The following is a 21338-nucleotide window of genomic DNA, read 5'->3' as shown; positions in this document are numbered from 1 at the left end:
AGTATCAAAATTTTATAGGCAACTCACATGATTAAATCTTCTTGTGAAGGCAACGGCATTTGGTGCAGAACTGTATTTTTCTTTTTTATTCCATCCACAACTTGAAAGCTCCTGAAAAAATAGGTTAAAAATAAGTTCATGAAATAGCCCAGTTTTCTTATTATATTAGGGGTTTCACAACATTAAAGACAGTTGTGTCCCCTCCTAGAACCATTGTATTCAAGAGGAGCATATCTAATACTGTAACCATTCAGTTAAATCATAAAAACAAATTTTACCCGTAGAATATAAGAGGGCAAAATTCCCTATTAGAACATAGGTAACTAGACCTACACTCCACAGGGAGATTGGTGGATTCTCCTTCTGAAGATATTGGAGTGTCAACAGGAAGGACCTATAGATAATGAGAGCTAGGCTTCCTACAACGTACAGTGAACCCTACTAGTTGTCAAGCCCCATTCCCAGTCAGTTACTCAGAGCTTCCAATCAGCTTTCCAGTACCTTCTTCTTTGAGCTGACAGCTAACTACCCCATATATGTCATGAAACCTCTAATAAAAGGGCTCTTGATACCCCACAGGGTCTGTCAATAGAATTCAAAGGGCTCAATAAACTTAAAAACTTAAATTTCTATTTTATACTAACTTCTGATATGACATTCCTTTTTATCTTAAATGGAGAATACAGATTACAGAAGAATTGGCAATGCATGTGACGTTACCATTGATAAAAATCACAGATATTTTCATTTTCATATCACATTACAGTTAGTGCAGATAACTATCATTGATACGCATCACTAGTTTGATATTATGAGCTCATCATCTCTGGATCTTACTTAATGTTAACATAAAAGCACATATATATTGCTATGTGACAGTTTTACAAAATACTTTGGGAAGTGTATTTTAATAGAATTGACTTCCTTTGATTTTAAAGAAGGGTTCAGATTCATAGGCTTCATTCAGGGGCCAAGGGAGTCCAAGGTTCAAAACAGGTTAAATATCCTGCTATAATACCAATAACCACCACCAAAAAGAGATAGAATCTATAGGGGGAAAAAAAAAAAAAAGACTCTGAGGAAGCTGAGTTAGGGAAGGGAACCAAAAAAACTGAGAGAAGAGAAAGACAGAACCATATATTTACTACTCTCAGATAAGAATAGGTATTGCTCCCATTAGGCAAAAACAGGATACATTCTATTCAGAGAACAAAACACAGCCTTTGGAAATGAAAAACACACTAAGGGAGATTTTAAAAATCACTGTAAGAGTTGTGAGATAAAGGTGATAGAATCTTTTAAAAAATAAGCTCAAAACAGGATCCAAATATTCTGTTAGAGAGTCCGTAAAAGTCAATGTCTGAATAATAACAGGAGTTTTATAATTTTTTTAATGTTTATTTATTTTTGAGAGAGAGACAGAGTGTGAGTGGGGGAGGGGCAGAGAGAGAGGGAGACACAGAATCTGAAGCAGGCTCCAGTCTCTGAGCTGTCCGCATAGAGCCCACATGGGGCTTGAACCCACAAACTGCGAGATCATGACCTGAGCTGAAGTCAGACCTTAACCAACTGAGCCACCCAAGTGTCCCAATAACAGGAATTTTAAGAGAGAACAGAGAAAATAGAGAAAAATATCTTACCCCCCAAAAAAATTTTTTTTTAGTTTTATTTTAGAGAGAGAGAGTGTCTGTGTGCATGGGCATGCAAGCAGGGGAGAGAGGGAGACAGAATCTTAAGCAGGCTCCCTGCTCCACATGGAGCCCAACATGGTGCTCCATCATGCGATCCTGGGATCATGATCTGAGCTGAAATCAAGAGTTAGATGCTTAACTGCCTGAACCACCCAGGTGTCCCCCCCGGCCCCACTAAATTTTTTAATGCCCCTCCCCTAAGAAGTTTAAGAACAAGATCTGTCTAGTGTTCTTTACAGTGGATTAAATTTTTAAAACCCTCAAAACAAGGCCTAGCCTCAAAAAAACTGTAGCACACTGGAGACTAAGAGATTAAATCTGTAAGATTCAAAAACAAAACAAAATAAAACTAGATCACACGCAGATCAAAGTATCAGATACCTCAACAGCAACACTGAAAGATAAAGACAACTGAAAACAAAGTCTTCAAAATCCTAGAATTCTGTCCAACAAAAAAATGAATTAAGTATGAAAGTATACTACAGACATTTTCAGACATGCAAGTGTCAGAGAATTTGTTTTCTAGGGACCTATTCTCAGCTAGGAAAATATGTGGTTCCTCAAAACAAACGAGCAAATTAAGAAAAAAAAAAAAAAAGACATGGGATCCAAGAAACTGAGCAACCAATACAGAAAGAAAATATTGCAAAACCCAGATTATCAATAAAGGGAGATCCTGGGACATAGCTGTGAGCAGAGCTTAAGAACAACAGTCCAGATAGTAACTAAGCAAGAGATAAGAGATTCCAAGAGAGATACCTCTCAAAAATGAAACAATACCTAAGTGTTTGAACACACTGAGAAGACACATTCACTATATTCACTTCTGGCAGAAGAATTAGTGACAAGTATAGAGAAAGCTTAAGTAAGTTGTTAGCTCAAGGAACACAAAATTTAAGTAATCATGGCTCCACTGTAAAGAATAGTTGAGCCATGATTACTTATTCATGTCGAAACTGTGACATAACTATATGCGAAAAAGAGGAGGAACAGAACTGTATAAAGGTCAAGGGAAACAATATAAAAGTGTGAAATCATTTTCTATAGTACAGAGTCAATATATCATATCTAAAATTTTAAAAATCAGGGGCGGCTGGGTGGCTCAGTCAGTTAAGCGTCTGACTCTTGCTTTCAGCTCAGGTCATGGCCTCGCGGCTTTGTAGTTTCAAGCCCTGCATCAGGCTCTGCACTGGCAGCTCAGAGCCTGCTTGGGATTCTCTCTCTTCTCTCACTCTGCCTCACTCTGCCCCACTCTGCCCCACTCGTGCTATCTCTCTCAAAATAAATAAACTTAAAAAATTTTTAAAACCATAAACAGTAGACATTTAGACATATTATTTGAAAACTGGACATAAATTCCTGCAAGAAGGAATAGTTAAGGCACTGGATGAGCATGGGGCTCAAGGGTGGAGGCCGGTGGAAATACGGGACTTCTTAAATGTGATGTATGCCTGTCTTCCGTAAAATTTTAAAACAGGAACAGAAAGAAATGGACTGAGAAGGGGACTGAGGAAACAGTTACGGTGATACTACAAAATCTAACTAAAACAGAAAAATTAAGGTGATGTTTGTTTCCTTATATTGGAAAAAGTGGTAGATTCAAGATATCTTGGAGGCAGGCAGGATTTGGTCAAAAATTGGATCCACACAATGTAAGCCAAGAATGAGGTGTCCAGAGGTACCAAGACTCCCAAGTTTTCGGCTTGAGTAATGGAGATAAAGAATACTAAAGGAAGAAACGGCAATCATTGATTTAACACAGCAGACAAGCAGTAAATGCTCTGAAGATATCAATTACTTTTTTAAAATCTAAAGCTAGATCACAACCTTCAGATTTGAAATTACTAAAGGAAAATATGGAACAGAAACAACTCCACAGTAAAAAGACAACTGCTTGTTAGCCTAGATACAGGCTCATTACACATTACCTCCTTGTACAGACAGAAAATATTTAGTGACAGATACTACACGAACATGAAAATGACATGACAGCTATATTAAAAACATCAAACTTCTAGAAAATATTTTTTCTAAAAATATTAATATAACCATATTAATGTAACTACATAAAGATAGCATATTTTAGGACAAAATTCCTCGGATTAGATCTACAAATACTGAGCTCATTTTAAACCAATTAATATAACTTCCAAATACATATTAATGCTATTAATATACAGTGTCTGTGTCAAATTGATGTCAACATAGCCATTCGATAGAGTTCAAACTCAGTTATGCAGCTTTACACAAAACGTAAATGTCATTTTCCTGTTATAAGTAAGGCTGTACCATAAATAATGAATATCCTTGCACCTTCTCTGACATTTCTGATTATTTCCTAAAAATATAGTCCTAGAAGTAAAATCACTAGGTCAAAGAGTCTGAACCCTTTCAAGGCTTTGATCCCTGTCAAGCTGCCCTCCTGAAATACCGAGTCATTTATACCACCACTACTGAGTCACTTTCCCAACAGTCTCACCAAATCTGGGTGTATTTATCCTCTTTTTGTATATCACTACTTTAATTTCCCCAACTGTAAGGAAGAAGTGCCTTTGTTAAAAGAAGTGAAAAGGGGGGCGCGTGGGTGGCTCAGTCAGTTAAGTGTCTGAGTCTTGATTTCGGCTCAGGTCATGATCTCAAAGTCTGTAAGATCAAATCCCATGGTGGGCTCTGTGCTGACAGTGTGGAGCTTGGGATTCTCTTTCTCCCTTTCTCTCTCAAAATAAGTAAATAAACATTTTTTTAAAAAAATTGAATGAACAAGATTTGTTTTAAAAAGGAGAGAAAAGGGAGGGTGGAGGCTGTGAATCACTTATAAACCCACCACTGAGAGAAAACCTATGAAAACACCTTCCCAATCTTGTTTATGTGCAAAAGGGGGCCTAGTTTTTTGTTTGTTTAAAGTAGCCAGTACTTTTATTGTCCTCTTCTGTGTGATTTAATCTTCTGGTTTTATGCTTAAAACCTTCTCATCCAGAGAACAGGTGTCTTAACAGCAGCAGTGAAAGAATTAACACTAACAGAGATTACCATGTGCTAGGCACTATTATAAGTGCTTTATACATACTCACTTGAACCTATCTTCACCATTATAAATTATTATGATAAACAAGGAACCCAGTAAAAGTGTCAGTGAATTATGGCTTTATTTTTTTACACGAAAACCTTTTGACTGCTTTTCTGACTCTTCAAATAAAAAATAAGAGGTTTTGAAAAATTCATCCAATTCTTAGAACATTTCAGCATCATTAACTTAATGGAAAAATGCTTTGTCCCTTAACAGAACCCTCGGAAGCCAACAGAAAGGAGGTGGGGATGAATCAATCTATAGTCACATCACTTGGGAGTACATAGATTAAAATTCCACTGGAGCCCTCTGTTCTAAAGGAATTTGTACTTAAAAACTGTGAAGAGGGGCGCCTCAGTCAGTTAAGCGTCCGACCTTGGCTCAGGTCATGATCTCGCCACTCTGAGTTTGAACCCTGCATGGGGCTCTGTGCTGACAGCCCGGAGCCTGGAGCCTGCTTCAGATTCTTTGTCTTCCTCTCTCTCTGCCCCTCCCCTGCTCGCGCTCTGTGTCTCAAAATGAATAAACGTTAAAAAAAAATTTTTTTTTAAATGTGAAGAAACAAGCAGGTTTTTTAAACCTCTTAAGATAGTAGCTACCATTTCCCCTTTGAGACAATTCTATATTACTAGCACATCTAATATAATAAACTGTAACTGACAGAGAACAGATTAGTGGTTCGAGGAATTAAGGACGGTGGGAAGTAGGTAGGAGTGGGGCTGGCTGACTATAAAGGGGTAGTACAAGGGAGAGAGATCTCTGTGGTATTGTAACAGTTTTGTATCTTGACTGAGATGATGGTTAGACAAAACAACACATAAGATGTTATAAATAAATAAATAAATGTTATAGCAGTCCATCCCCTGGTTTTGATACCGTACCATGCTTATAGGAGATGTAGCTTCTAGGGAAAACTGGATGAAAGATAAATGGGACCTCTCTGCGGTATTGTTGCAATTTCATATGAATCCCTAATTATCCCTGTACTATTTTTTGCCAAGTTCCAGTAAATCTGTTACTTCAAAATAAAAAGTTAAACAACAACAATAACAACAAAAATCCATTTAATGAATTATGGAGCTGAAATTGCACTGGGACTCCAAGAAAGAACTCACTAATTTCTTCTTAAACCTTGACATGCATTTGTATTAGCTAGCCTTAGAGGAATTTTGCCCTGCCCCAACTCTAACTCTCAACAGCCACTGAACTTCTCTGAGAAAAAAACTGCTCTTCCCCTTGCCTCGGACTCTGGATCTTCCTCCAAGAGACACTAGGGAACAATCTAAGAAATAAATCCTCCCACCCATGGTATCTTGCATTTGACAGCTGAGCAGCCTAGTCAAGGGTTATCCTATACTAAAACATCTCCCATGAATACCAAAAAGAAAGCTTAGTGACTCAGAGGATTTTTTTAAAGGTCTGATTTAAGAATAGGACTGATTTGAGTTGCGTACACCATGTAAGTCAGCCTCTATTTCAGCAAAGGTTCAATGAAATAGAGCAGCCTTGATACCTCTTAAAATCCGTTCAAATGGATTTAACTTAGAATTTTAAAATCAGGCAGTAAAGAGCAATCTAACAGTAACTCACACAAAAAGGCAGTTTTTAACTGGGCATTGAAAGTGTATTTGCAAGAATATTCACGGGTGCATTTTGAGCCCTGAAACTGTCGAGCCCGATTTTCCACTGAGTTTATTTCGGAAGCACATGGGAAGCAGACACCGCAACTGAGGACCACCTACCCTATGAAAGAATTACTGAATTTCACAGGAGCCACAGCTTCTCTTATGCCTCTTGTAGGTTTGTTCTGTAAAGTCAAATTCTTGATCTAAATTTCATCTTGTAGGTTCCAACACTCTTAAAAGGACTGCTCTAAGGGTGATGTTGTAGGGATACCTAAAGATAGAAGAAGAGAAAAGGCCAATATAGACCAGCATGTAGACAGAGAATGAGAGAAGAGAAGAAAAGAAAAGGCGATGGAATGTACACAAGACTGCGGGGGTGGGGGGTCCTCACAGGAAGAAGACAGTTTGTTTTTTCACTCAAGTATAGTTGACACATGAGAGAAGATAATTATTGCTAAGGCACTCTTATGCTCAAAAATGCAAAGCTTTTTTAAAGGGATATAATATATCCGTTGGCATTCGTCCTATATGGCTATTTAGAAAGAAGTCTCAGCCACAGACGATGTGCTTGCTACAACTCCTGTATTTTTAATCAACAGAATAAAGTTTTGTAACTATAAAACTGCAATATGATATGTTAGGTCAAAAGATCAATTCTCTTTCCTAACGTACTCACATTCTCTGTTCCCCCTCCACCTTCCTCCCCACACATTAGTTAATTAATTAATTAATTAACACTGCCCCTGTAACGACAGCCGAGATAAAGGCAGGTGCTACCTTCTGCTACCACCGATGCCGTGGCACACCTCCTCTCCCCGTCAGTCATGTTCCTCTTCACTCCCCTCGTTCTATTCTAAGCCTGACCTTGCTACGTAGTAAGCGAGTTCAGGTGATGAGGAGCAATCATAGAACTTACAAAACAGCCCACCTTGCTTCTAACAGAAAATTTCAAATCTTTCAGGTCTTCTTTGCTTTCTTCAAAGCTCTCACTATATTCATGAATGGTTTACATTTTAACTCTAATGCAAATGATAGTCTTCATTAAAACAAAGACAGAATTATGGTATTCCTGATGTTGGAACTTCGTATGTTGCCAAGATCATAGTCTCTGCATCACAAGAAAGCTAGCATACAGAAAGTTCTTTTACATACTGTCAAAAATATCTCAATTGTAAGTTTTTCAGAAATGTTTTAGTAAGATTCAGAATCACCTATTATGTACTTTCCCTCACTTAACCAGCATTCTTCCTCAGTCTCTAGGGTACCCCAGTTATACAGGAATACAGGAGGGCCTTATCTATCCTCTGTATTTAATGTCTGTTTATTGATACAATCTAATGGCTTACTGTACCGACTTACTGGAAATTATAATAAAGTGTCAAACTTTCTTCTTTGAAGGTAATACACGTCAGAGGACTTTCTGTGAGAGCCGGTCGCTTTGTGAACACTTAAGAACCTCGTAAGAGGCAAACATCATCCAATGTAATGACTACAGTACAGATTTCAAGCACAGTTCACCCTTTTAAGAGTTATTGAAAGTACCAGAGCATTGCAACTAGAAAGAAAATCTGACTGCAAACAAACTTTCTGTCCTAACTTATCCTGTGTTGAGTACAATACTCATTCTGAAGAGAAATCCCATTGATGTAATGAACATGGAAATGCCTTCAGAAAAAATATAAGCTTTATAGAACACGAGAGAATTCATATTAGACAAAAACCAAACCCCCATGAATGTAATAAACATGGGAATCCTTCAGAACAGTCATTGCTTCCTCAACATTAAAGAACTCACACCGGAGGGAAGTCCTATAAACGGTAAGAGGGTTCTAAAAGAAAACAAACCTTCAAGATCAAGAGAGGATCACACCAGGGAAATCTATATGTATAAGAAATGTAAACAAAACAAAAACAAAAACAAAACCTTAACAAGAGCAGAGCTTCAACTAAATACCAGAAAATTCATACTGGAAATTAATAAATCCATAGAATCCTTAAACTGCCCTTACTAAGCATTAAATAATTCATACTAGGCAAAACACCTAAAAATGTTCCCAATTGGGGGTGGGGAAAAAAAAAAAAAAACCCAAACTCCTTTTTCCATAAAGAAAACACGATTTTATAAAAGTCACTTTCTTGGACTAGTAACAGACTCTTGCAGAAATGATTCCAAACACGGTAAACACTAGGAGATGACATGCCTGGAGGCTATACAGTATAAAGCTTGGGAATGGTCACTTACCAAACTCAAATACAGAACAGGTAATATTCTACGCACTAGGGATGTATCAGTGAACAAAGCAGACAAAAGTTTTCTGCCCTTGTGGAATTTATGTTATAGTGAGGGTATAACAGACTCCCAACCTGTAAGAGTTTGACTCATGATCGCCACTCAACCTGTATCACGTCCTTAAGTTTCCTGAAGTTTTAATCAAAATTATATTTATTACTGAGTGAGAACTACACATAACTGCAGCCCTTACTCTGAAGTCACCAATAAAAATAATCCTACTTCCGGGAATTTCTGGAAGACCTAGAAGGTATTATATAGATCCAATGGTCCAAAATCCTTTACTTCATAGATTCAGTAATTTTTTAAAAGGCCAAAGACATGAATTCGATTCTATTAATGGCACGATCTATAAATGGCAAAGCTGAAAAAAACTACAAGTCATCCAGCTCCCTTTTATGTTTTGCCATTGGAAATTATTTTTGGGGATCCAAAGGGCTTTGAAATAAATTTTAAAGTAAATGAAATTATGGAAGTAAAAATCTGTGAGCACCCATTCGGAGCTGTGAATGTTAGACACAGACCAAAAAAGAAAAAAGTAAGTGGCAAAATGCATGGCACTTTATGCCCCAAACTGGTTTTAACTAATGAAAAGAGAGAATGAGTAGCTCCATGTAAGTAAGAGTTGTAAGGACACATGAACAGTAGTTGAATATAAACAATAGAGCTACTAACATTTCTCCTTCTTTGTAATCACTATAATCACAGTTTCAGTAACCATATCATTGTGCGCCCTCCCCATCACTAAGAGATGGTTGCTTACTGAAAGGAGGAAAGTGTGAAAAGCCGGGTTTTGTGTGAGAGGAGGGATCACCATCCACAGACGCTTCCAAATTTGGCCACACTGCTTGGGCCAGTGGGCAAGTGAAGATTCTTAGCATTTCTGTAGCACCAGCTATCAGGGCAATGTGTTCAGATGGAGAGGGATCTGTCAGTATATAGATGACTGGCCGAGCTGAGACCGGTCGCAGGCCCAACAACTACGCACAGACACTAAGGAGTGCTCACATTTCTAGAGTCGATGGGGTACAGCCCTATAAAAACACTGTACTCTTTTAATAAATAATCTTTCAAAGTTGACAGAGATGAGGAAGGAGAGATAAGTTATTTAGGGGGTAAAACCAATTGAAGAAGAAGGAAAACAGGATGGAGAGAAAAGGGAAAAGAAGGACTCCCAGGTTTCTGAATGGCATTAAAAATGGATAGACAGTGCACATCACGCAGACAAGGAACCGTTAAAAATAAAAGTGTAGCAAACATTTTTTCTATGTAGTTATGGTCTTACCATGAGTAGTTTTAAAATTACTGATGAACTTTCCTTTAACATTCTTTTCATTGGTAAGAATGTTTTCCATACTTCTGACCACAACACAAAAGAACTAAGAAACAAAGTACCAAAATCTATTCCTTTTCCTTCTTTCAATCTGAGGTACCTTTGAGTATGATACAGGGTTGGAGAAAAACCAGGCTGAGCATTTCGTTTGATTCAGACCTGCTCTTAAAGATGTGATTTTATTTAGCGAGTTTTCTACTGATGACTAAGAACAGTCCCTATATCATAACAATTTTTTCGACACCTCAAAGATAAGGTTCTACAGTGAAATAAAGGGCTTACAACTTTTCCTTTTTCCCCCCAAGCAGTTTTCAGGCATATACTGTATAACAGACATTGTAGATAAGCTACTTCATTCTGAGAAAACAGCTGCACTTTGTATAGTTGCCCCTTTCTTCCTACAAGTTAAGAACAAGTTTACGTAGAACAAGTCTGGCTAAATTCTACTTAACGCAGAAGACTTGGGAATACAGAATTCCCCAAACAGGTAGGAATTACAGGGTCCTACTCAGGGAACTGAATTAATGAGAGATATATATTGTAAAAAGTTCCAGGTAACTCAGCAATTGTCTCTAGTGTAGAAAACTGAGCGAGACTTGTGTGGTTTAATCACCGACCTGCAACTAAAATCACTAAACCGCACAGTTGGATTCAGAAGCTTTATTCTTCTAAGTTTACATTAGTACAGATTTCATTTTAGAAAACGTGAATAAATCATCAACTGAAATAGATATACACATGTAACAGTGAGTTTTGATTAGTAATTTTAGCGAACTAAAGATCTTTTAAAGCTTCATCAAGTACATATACAATTTTTAAAGTTTTACATAAAGTTATATAGAGACTTGAACACTGAAATAATGGACAGAAATATCAAGATAAATTTATTCGATTCAGTGATAACCACTATCTTTTCACAGTATGTGAAGTTTTATGCATTTTATGCTAATAAAAAGGCTAATGCATTAGACTGACTGACATCATGGCTTAATCTTTTGTTTATTTGTCGACAGCAAGAGTTTTGACATAATAAACATCTGAACAAACACTTCAGAAAACAACTGGGCAGTCTTTAATAAACTCAAAGACATTCATACTCTACAACTCAAGTCAGTACTTAATGCACTACAGTACATATATTAACATGGGTGCTAGTCAGCAATGTTGAACATAAAAAGTAAGCTAAAGACGACTAAAACAACAGGATGCCTTTCACATAAATCATTTTAAACGTGCAACAGCACATATTGCTAAGGGACATATATACTCATAGAGGAAATATAGCTCAATGCACAGGAATGATACAAATCAATACTGGATAGTGGCTAGCTGGATGGGAGGAGGGAAGAGAGACAACGGGGCAGAACGCAGAGCGGCTCAAAGCACTGCTGAGGTGGGTACAGAGAGGTTCATCTTATTAGTCTTTATGTCTTGTTGTAGGTCTTGAAAATTTCAAAATATAATAGAAAACATTTTTCTGTCAGATGACAAAAGTCCTGTTTATACTGCCAGATTTAATGTGATCTTGAGGATTATACGAGACTAATACATAACAAGAATATTTTTGTGCTACATCATTTCTTTCAACAGTTACTGCTTCAATTTTTAAAAACATTGTCTCACTGAACAAATATTTACTGAACACTGTATTCATTTTCTTATTCAAAATATTGAGCCCCACTACATGCCAGACAGATAAAACAGTGGAAGCAAAATTATCAGTCTCTGCCTTTATGTAGCTTAAAACCTAGTGGAAGCAGCAAGCAAGCAATTAACCAAATAAGCACACGATGAACCACACTTCACACCTCATCACTCCTTCCTTCTTAAAAATACTTCCTTCACTTGGCTCATCTAATTCCATACTAATAACCTGATTTTCCTCCTAAATCACTCACTGCTGCTTCTTCATCTTTTGCTAATTCCACTTAAGCACCAAGTAGGACGCTTCTCTCATCTATACTCACTTTCCTGGTAACCTCACCTTACACTTTAAGTATCTCTATGGGGACTTCTCTCAAACTACACTTGCAACCTGGACAAGTAATGTAATATATATCACCTAACTCAATGTTCTAACAGACTTGTAAACCCAAACATGTCCAAAGCCGAACTCCTGCTCTTTCCTCCAAATCTGCGGCTCTGGCCTTTCTCCACAAGGCAACATTGCACATAATATTCTTATATGAATGGCAGCTCCAGGAGTTGTGAACACAATAATTTTCCATCTCAGAGAATATCAAGTACATGCTTCTGGCATCAGGCCAAAAACCCTGGCATCACCCTCAACTACTCTTGCACACAGAGTCTAACAACTTTTCACCACCTCTTCTGATCCCATCCTGACCCAAGCCACCTTGCTCTCTCACCTGGTCTCCTCGATTCAGTCCTTGGTACCACGCCCTAACTCCCTACCTGAGTCAGCAGTCACAGCTAACCTAAAGTGCTACTGAAAATCTCAGTCAGAAACTGCCACTCCTCTACTCAAAAGCGTCCAAGAGTTTCCCATCTTTTTCAGAGTAATGATCTGCAAGGCCCTAGACCATCTAGCCCTCACTCCACCCCCTCCTCTACTTCACTCCCTCCCTCCATCATGCAGCTCACTGGCCTTTGTCCTGGCTGTTCTCTGCCTGGAACACTCTCCCCCAAACACCCAGGATTCACTCTCTCGCTTCCTTCAGGTCTTTGCTCAGATGGCACCTTCACAGTGAAGGCTTCCTGAAACCATCCCATCTGCAATCAAAACCCCCACTGTCCTCACTTTCTATTCTCTTCTGGCTGCTTTATGTTTTTCATGACACACTATCTAGCTCACTTCATTCAAATATAAAATCCACCAGGGCAGGAATTGTAGTCTGTTTGCTGCTGTATCTCTCGCAACGAAACCAGCGCCTAGCATGTAACAGATGCTCAGCAAATACTTGTTGAATCACAAAACATCAATGGAAACTTGCAACTGACAAGTGTAGTGAAGAAGCAGAGAGCGCTAGGAGAACCGCCAGGAAGACAAAAAAAGCTTCCCTGAGAAAGTCAAACTTGACCTAAGAACTGAAGGATGAACAGGACTTAACTAGGATGTACACAGGCTCAGTGGTGACAGGGATGAAAAGGCCAGTGTGGCTAGACTAGGATGAGGCAGAAGATACATAAGGAGGCAAAACTATGAGGAGATTTGTGGACCATATTAGGGTAGTTTGTCTTTATCCTCAGAGCAATAGAAAGCCACTGAAGTGTTCTAAGCAGAGGGATCCTTATGAGCAGATTTACACATTCGAAAACATTCCTATGGGTGCTGGACAGAAAAGAGTTTAGAAGGGTCAATGGATGCAGGTAGATCAGGAAGAAGGTACTGCAGCTGAGATAAAATGGTATCTTGGATTGGGGTGTTGGGAGTAGAGAGAAAATGGATAGAGAAGATACTCAGGATGTTAAAAAAAAAATCAGTAAGACTGGTATTAAGTTAGATAAGGAAGTGGGACCAAGGGAATTTTAAGGCTCACTTCTGAATTTCACAAAGTAGTGTCCGATGTCTCAGGAAGATAAAAAATTCCCACAGTGACCTGAATTCCATGTCTTCAGTAATTATTATCTAGATCTTCAATGTCCAAAGCCCCTAGTCACTAATGGTTAGTGAGTACTTGAAATGTGGCTACTCCAAATAAAGATGTGCTGTAACTGTATGACACACATTGAATTTCGAGGTCTTAGTAGAGAAAAAATATAAAATGCTCAATAATTTTATACTGATTAAAAGTCAAACTGATAATATTTTGGATGTTGTAGGTTAAATAAAATTATTAAAATTAATTCCATCTGTTTAATTTTTTATTTAGAAAAAAATTTTAATGCTTATTTTTGAGAGACAGAGTATGAGTGGGAGAGGGGCAGAGAGAGAGGGAGTCATACAATCTGCAGCAGATTCCAGGCTCTGAGCTGTCAGCACACAGTGTTACACGGGGCTTGAACTCACGAGCCATGAGATATGACTTGAGCTGAAGTCGGATGCTCAACCGACTGAGCCACCCAGGTGCCCCTCATCTGTTTCATTTTTACTTCACAATGTGGCTACTAGAAAATGTAAAGTTATGTAAGTGGTTCACACTGTGTATCCAATGGATAGGACTACTCTCCTATGAAACAGTAATATGGTCACTGCAGTTTATTCAAAAGAAAAACCTGTCTATAGATAAGACGGCTGAATTTCTGGGCAAAAAAAGTGTAATTTTTGTAAAGAATTTAGTTTCTTTTGTTCAGGGATGTGAGGAAATGCAAGTTTTTGTCATTTAAATACAAAAGCCATTTTCTGTTTGCATGTTATGTGTCGAACAGATTGCTCCTCCTATTGCTAATCTAATGGTTCTACTGAGAGAATCCTCATGGTACATGGCAAATGTTAGGAAAACACTGAATTGTGGAAATGACAGGGACTCAGAGATCATTCAGGCCCACTCCTTCCTTTTGTACATGACAAACTTGAGATACTAAGACATTAACTAACTTACTTTAAAATCACACTGTCTACACCACTTAAGATACAGATGTTTTCTCTAACTCCTTATAGTAATTACAGCGTTCAAGGCCACTGCACACTTTTATATACAACAAATACACTACATTTTGTTCCCAAAAGAATTAAAAAAATATGTATCTTATGGTACTGAATATTGGTATTATCACACTTCATTTGGGGGTGCAAAATCGTACTTGTATTATTACTTGGTAAGAGTAGAAATAGAAAAAGCACCAGTTTGAAACCCAATTCCTACACTTAGCTGTGCAGCAAGGACAACGGTCTTTCTGTCTTCTCATCAGTAATATACATTACCACACTCAAGTTCATACACACACACAGCATACTAAATGGCTTACAGTAGGTAGATGCATAATAAATGTCAGTCTCCTTTTTAATAAAAGTAAAAAATGCCTTCCTTGATCCTCCCTCTTCTCTCTAAAATGTCAACACAGAGTCATACTTTAAAGTCATAAATAAAGTAAGGGAAAAAACTGCTGTAGTGAGTTGTGAAACCCAGTTTCTTATTTCCATTCTCCCACGAAAAAGTTTCAAAGCCTTGGGTGACCATTCACCCTAAGTCTAGTGCCCCCCTCAGAAGAGTGACAAAGCCTAATCATCCAAAATGATTCATCAGTCCTGCCTGTGACTCAGTGATTTGTGTTTATGACTGCCACGTGAGTTTCTGACGCCTGAATAGTATATGGACAGTCACATCAAAATCTTTAAACACTGAAACATTAATATGAATCTGACATTTCTAAAACTTCTTAATTTGGGATACTATTAATGACCATTCTGTATATTTAAAAGAAAAGTTCTTAAAACTACTCACATCTGGTTGAATGGCTTTAAATACTGGAACGTCCATTAGCGTTATCTGACCCTGAAATAGAAAGTAAAAAATGACAATTTCTTGGGAATTCTAGGACATGACATATATTCTAAATTAGAATTATATTCTATACTAAAATATATTGAATACTCAAATTTTTACTTCAGAAAAAGAGTCATTTTTATAAGGGATTACAGAAAATGAAAATTTAGCCCTTGTACCATTAAATATGATTACTTCAAATTATCTCATACCTATTCATATTTTCTTGTGACATAAATGAAGTAAAGTTAGAAAATAAAACAAAAAGGGGAGCCTGGGTGGCTAAGTCAGTTAAGTGTCCGACCTCATCTCAGGTCATGGTCTCGCAGTCCATGGGTTCTGTGCTGATCACAGAGCGTGGAGTCTGCTTTGAGGTCTGTGTTTCCCTTTCTCTCTGCTGTCTGTCTGTCTGTCTCTCTCTCTCTCTCAAAAATAAACAAATGTTTTTATTTATTTATTTAAATTTTATTTTTTAAAATTTACATACAAATTAGTTAGCATATAGTGAAACAATGATTTCAGGAGTAGATTCCTTTTTTTTTTTTAATTAAATTTTGTGAAGTTTATTTTTTTATTTTTATTTTTTAACCATTTTCTCAGGTATTCCTTTATTTATTTTTTCAATACATGAAATTTATTGTCAAATTGGTTTCCATACAACACCCAGTGCTCATCCCAAAAGGTGCCCTCCTCAATACCCATCACCCACCCTCCCCTCCCTCCCACCCCCCATCAACCCTCAGTTTGTTCTCAGTTTTTAAGAGTCTCTTATGCTTTCGCTCTCTCCCACTCTAACCTCATTTTTTTTCCCTTCCCCTCCCCCATGGGTTTCTGTTAAGTTTCTCAGGATCCACATAAGAGTGAAAACATATGGTATCCGTCTTTCTCTGTATGGCTTATTTCACTTAGCATAACACTCTCCAGTTCCATCCACGTTGCTACAAAGGGCCATATTTCATTCTTTCTCATTGCCACATAGTACTCCATTGTGTATATAAACCACAATTTCTTTATCCACTCATCAGTTGATGGACATTAGGCTCTTTCCATAATTTGGCTATTGTTGAGAGTGCTGCTATAAACATTGGGGTACAAGTGCCCCTATGCATCAGTACTCCTGTATCCCTTGGGTAAATTCCTAGCAGTGTTATTGCTGGGTCATAGGGTAGGTCTATTTTTAATTTTTTGAGGAACCTCCACACTGTTTTCCAGAGTGGCTGCACCAGTTTGCATTCCCACCAACAGTGCAAGAGGGTTCCCGTTTCTTCACATCCTCTCCAGCATCTGTAGTCTCCTGATTTGTTCATTTTGGCCACTCTGACTGGTGTGAGGTAGTATCTGAGTGTGGTTTTGAAAAAATAAACAAATGTTTTAAAAAAAGAAAAGAAAAATAATTTAAAAATTTGGACAGTTATACATTAAATCAAAATCAAAAGCAAAACCAAAAATCAGATCTACTGGTTCATAGAGCAGTATTATTGTGACTATTAAATTGTATTCCCCCTAACAGTAATATAAAATCTGATATTAATAAAAAGGTTTTCTTCCCCATTTATAAAAATCAATGAAACTGTACTGGTAGTGGCAACTCACATCTAAGGGCTGCATATGGCTATGGCCCTATCTCTATCTCAATTAAGGCTACAGATAGAAGACAAAACCCAATAACGTACCAAAGAATAACATGTTATGATTAAATAGTTTATTCCTGGAATGCAAGAGTGGTTCAACATCAGAAAATCAACAGATGCTGTTAACAAGTCAATGGAGAAACAGAAATTAAATAAATGAACATTTATGTCAGTTCAGAAATAGAAGTTTTTCTAGGTATCTTTCATGGTATCACAATAATGCCTTCAAATTTCATTTTTCAGTTTTTTAGTCTACAAAAAAGTCAAAATACTTCTTACATAGGTCAATAAAGCACAGTGGCTTGGGGAGGTGGTACAGGGAGGGACAAAAACAATCAGCTCAAAGGTAAGCCACTCACTTTTTTTTTTTCCTAATGTGTGTGTGTGTTGTTTTTTTGTTTTTGTTTTTGAGTAGCACGCAATGTTACATTAGTTTTAGGTGGGAAGTATTATTATCTGCCAAGCTGAGAGTGTAACATAGGAAGCTGCTCTAAACCTCTCCCCAGCCCTTCTCCTTTCCCCATTTCATCATTCCTGTTTGCTCCACTGCTGTACTAGTCTCTCCATCAATGCCCCTAGCCAGTTTTCTTTAACCACCTCCTTCTGCTGTGCTGTACAAATTCTAGCTCAATAGCATCGATGTGTAAGTTATGTGCAAAAACTGGAGAAAGGGGAGGCAGGAGGCTTACCGCATATTCTTCTGGTGTAACCTTAAGAACATCAAATACCACAGCATCAAAGCTTTTCTTCAGTTCAGAACCTTTGTCACTTAATGATTCGGAACTGCTACTTTTCTGTTAAATTGAAAGAAAATGCAGCCATTTTAATACTGTCTCACAGTCAGTGCCACAGAAACTCCACTGGCATTAAACTGAAAACAGTGGGTCGACAAACACGGTAGAAAAACCGGGTACAACACGCTGCTTAGTTGGAAGAGCACCAGATAAAGGCTCAGACAACTGAAAAATCTAATCTCTTTAAATTTCTAGGTTCTTACATGAGTCATTTTCTTGTCTGTCAGTTTCCGCATCCTGACATCCTATCATTTCTTACAGAAATAAAAGATTTTAACAAGTTCTATGATTCTCAAATGGGGTAAAGGCAAGTTAGGGGAGAAGAATACCTCTGTTTATAATTTTTAAACTATAGTTTTAAAGAAAAATACAAATTATTTTCATAACCTAAATCATAAAACATTCAGAACTTCATTAACTAAGTAATCCGATCGTATTTGTTAAGTGATGTCTGTCTGCAATAGTACAATTGATACTATTCTTCCTATTATACTACAAAGTTAACAGTTTTCTGTTTTAAGGTTACTATTTTAAGTTTGAATTTGCTGTTATTACATACAAAACAATAGGTGGCTTTTGGCTCTGAAAAGTTTATTTCTGTTCAATTTCCACTTCATCTGTACCACGAGATAAAAATGTACTCTGCCTCAGTTGGCTGAAATCAGAGCATCATTGCTATAAGAACATATTAGATCATGCTCTATTAAATAGTGGCTACAGTTAACGGCACAAAAAAATTCACCAAATTTCAGTTGCCAATGTATAAATATGTATGTCAAACTACCAGCTGTTATCCATCAGTTTTGAACACTTGTCATTATGCCTCATTTTTATGTTTTCTCTCACTTTCATTAGCAGCTAAGTATCAAAATCATTTCAAAGGAAAGGATCTGTCATTAATTTGGGAAAATTCTCAACCATTACTACTTCAAATATTTCTTCTGCCCCTTTCTCTTCTCCTTCTGGTTTCCATTACGTGTATGTTACACCCTCTGTCATTGTCACAGTCCTTGGATATTCTACTCCATTTTTTTCATTCTATTTTCTCTCTGCATTTTAGTTTCGGATGTTTCTACTGACATATCTTCAAGATTACTAATTCTTTCGCTGACTGACTACTGGCCACCAGTCTACTGGTGAGCCAAAGTCATTCTCCATTTTGGTCACCAAGTTTTTGATTTCTAATAGTTTCTTTCAGTATTCCTGCTTACATTGTCCATCTGTTTTTACAAGTTGTCCATTTTTTTCCATTAGAGCCCTTAGCATTATTAATCATGGTTATTTTAATTATCCAGAGAGAATTCCAAAACTCTGCCATATCTGACCTGAGTCTGGCTCTTGTACCTGCTTTGTCTGTCCGGACTACGTCTTTTTCTTACCTTTTAGCATTCCTTGTAATTTTATGAAAACCAGACATGATGTACTGGGTAATAGGAACTGAGAGGTAAACAGGTCTTCAGTACAAGGATTTATGTTTCTATAGGTAGGAGTTATGCTGTGTTTACTGTTTATTGTACTTGATGTGTCTACTCTTCAATTCTTCTAGTGTCCTTCTTTTTGTCTTTGGGTTTCCCTAGAAACTCCTTCTTAGATAGAATCTGTGTCTTGCAGTTCCTTCTGCTATAATCCTTCACTATTATACAGGAGCCCTGTTGATGTGGTGGTGAAGTACGGGGGGGGGGGGGGAGGGGGAGTATTCTATAAGGTCTTTTTGTGAGCCTATGCCCTTGGGCTGTGACCTCAAGTACTTCTCAGTACCCCACCACCACTGCTGATCCCTGAGAAAATGAGAAAGAAAGGCGGGAGGGGGCTAGTGTTGGGTATTTCTCTTGCCCCAAGTAGGTCTCTGGCAAAGGAGTTTCCCTTGAGGTCGGGGGAGAAGAGAATGCACTGGGTATAATTCAGAATGGTTATTTTCCCCTCCCCCTGCTAGAAGCAGGAGGGTATTTTTCTCTGATCTTCACTGTGAGAACCTGGTAGAGCTTCTGGAGGTAAAACACTAAAGTGGGGGTTGGGAGAACCCAAGACTGGGCCTTCAGGAGTTTCTAACTTCAAGCTAGTTGCTAGTCTACACAATGCCTCCAGCAATTTGTCAACTACAGCTTAAGTTTTTCTACCCGTTTCTGGCTAGAGTGATTTATACTCTTGGTAAATTAATTTCCTATTTGCCTCTCTCCAGTTTTTGGGTCATCAATGTCAGTTTGCTCTGTGACATCAATTTTCTGAGAGAGCTAAGAAGAGTTCCTGATTTTCAGTTTGTTTGTTTTTTTTCATGTTGTGAGGACAGGAGTGATGAATTCCAACCTCTACATATCTAGCAGAAACCCAACGTCCCATAATCATTTTTCCTAACAGCATTTTATTTCGTGTGTTTATTCTCTGTAATTCTGATTATAGTATGTCAACATCATTATTTTATATCCCAAGACTAATTTAGAAATTTACTTATAATGTCAAACATTCAAACAGACATCAGTTACTGCCCCAATAACCAAATACATTCTGTCAAGTAGAGACATTAATTTTAAACATAACTTGGCAATTTTCTCCAAGTTTTTAACTCACTCAAGACAAGTTAGCAAATCATAAAGGCAATTTTATTGCTTATCAAAACAAGTAATCACTTTCCTTTTTTCCTCCTTATAAGCCATTAGAGAAGCTTAAGAAATTAAGAGGGATATCTATCTGCTTCCCCAATACCAACAAAGAAGTTGGTACTGATAAGCTACACAGTATTTAAGTATAACGTCCACTAAGGGAAGAGTAGTAATTCTATATTCAAGACAAGATTAAAACCACTGACACCTTTCAATATCTGGAAAAGAAAAATTTCACTGCAACTCTTCTGATCTCAGAAGCTTTGGTACAGGTTAACTATAAAGGTACTAAGACAGGGAAGTCAATCACCCAGATCAAGTATTTTATCCATTTAATAAGCTTCTCAGATTTATGGGATCTTTGCATTTTGTTATATTAATAGATCTCTATTTTAAGAAAAGGCAAAAAATATGTATTTTTAAATTTTACTTTCTTACCACAGTGTAGAACAATTTAAAAGACAGCCTTTTCCACTTACCATATGCTAAACTGTATTATTCCGAGGCCTGATGTAATTCATTCACTTTTAGGGCAGATTTTTTTTTTTTTTTTTTTTACAGTAAAATGATCTATTTTATATAACAAATAATTGTGTACTGTTTCCTGCAATATTAGACCAAATGTTTCAGGGTATATAGTTATAAATATCCTATATATATATACATACATATATATATATATACACACACACACACATATATATATATATATATATACACTTAACATATTCAAAAATATGGTTATAAAAACACCCATATATATTATATGTATGTAATATAAACATATATACAAACATATAATAATATAATCCCTGTCTCAAGGAGGAATTAAAGTGATATACACTTATTGAAAAAAATTATTTTAAAAGTGGGATTTTTTTAAGTGATAGTTTCAAAATAGGAAACCTCTTATCTTTTGAGGG

The 21338-nt window shown here is 37.2% G+C and overlaps 1 protein-coding gene across 3 annotated transcripts in view; it reads right to left on the bottom strand.

Annotated features, from left to right (window-relative positions):
• The window catches only part of RALGPS2 (Ral GEF with PH domain and SH3 binding motif 2), a 169249-nt gene that overhangs the window by 108692 nt on the left and 39219 nt on the right, over nt 1-21338 (bottom strand). For all 3 annotated transcript variants that reach the window (XM_042925963.1, XM_042925961.1, XM_042925962.1), the window contains exons 3-5: nt 17714-17818; nt 15352-15402; nt 28-111 (exon numbers count right to left, since the gene is read on the bottom strand). In XM_042925963.1, the coding sequence (XP_042781897.1) occupies nt 28-111; nt 15352-15402; nt 17714-17818 (240 nt within the window). The remainder of the gene's footprint in view (nt 1-27; nt 112-15351; nt 15403-17713; nt 17819-21338) is intronic.

This window comes from Panthera leo, chromosome F3 (genome assembly GCF_018350215.1).
Source record: "Panthera leo isolate Ple1 chromosome F3, P.leo_Ple1_pat1.1, whole genome shotgun sequence".
Classification (NCBI taxonomy): Eukaryota; Metazoa; Chordata; class Mammalia; order Carnivora; family Felidae; genus Panthera; species Panthera leo.
The sequence above is the reverse complement of the archived record's forward strand: the minus strand, read 5'-3'. Positions and strand labels throughout refer to the sequence as shown.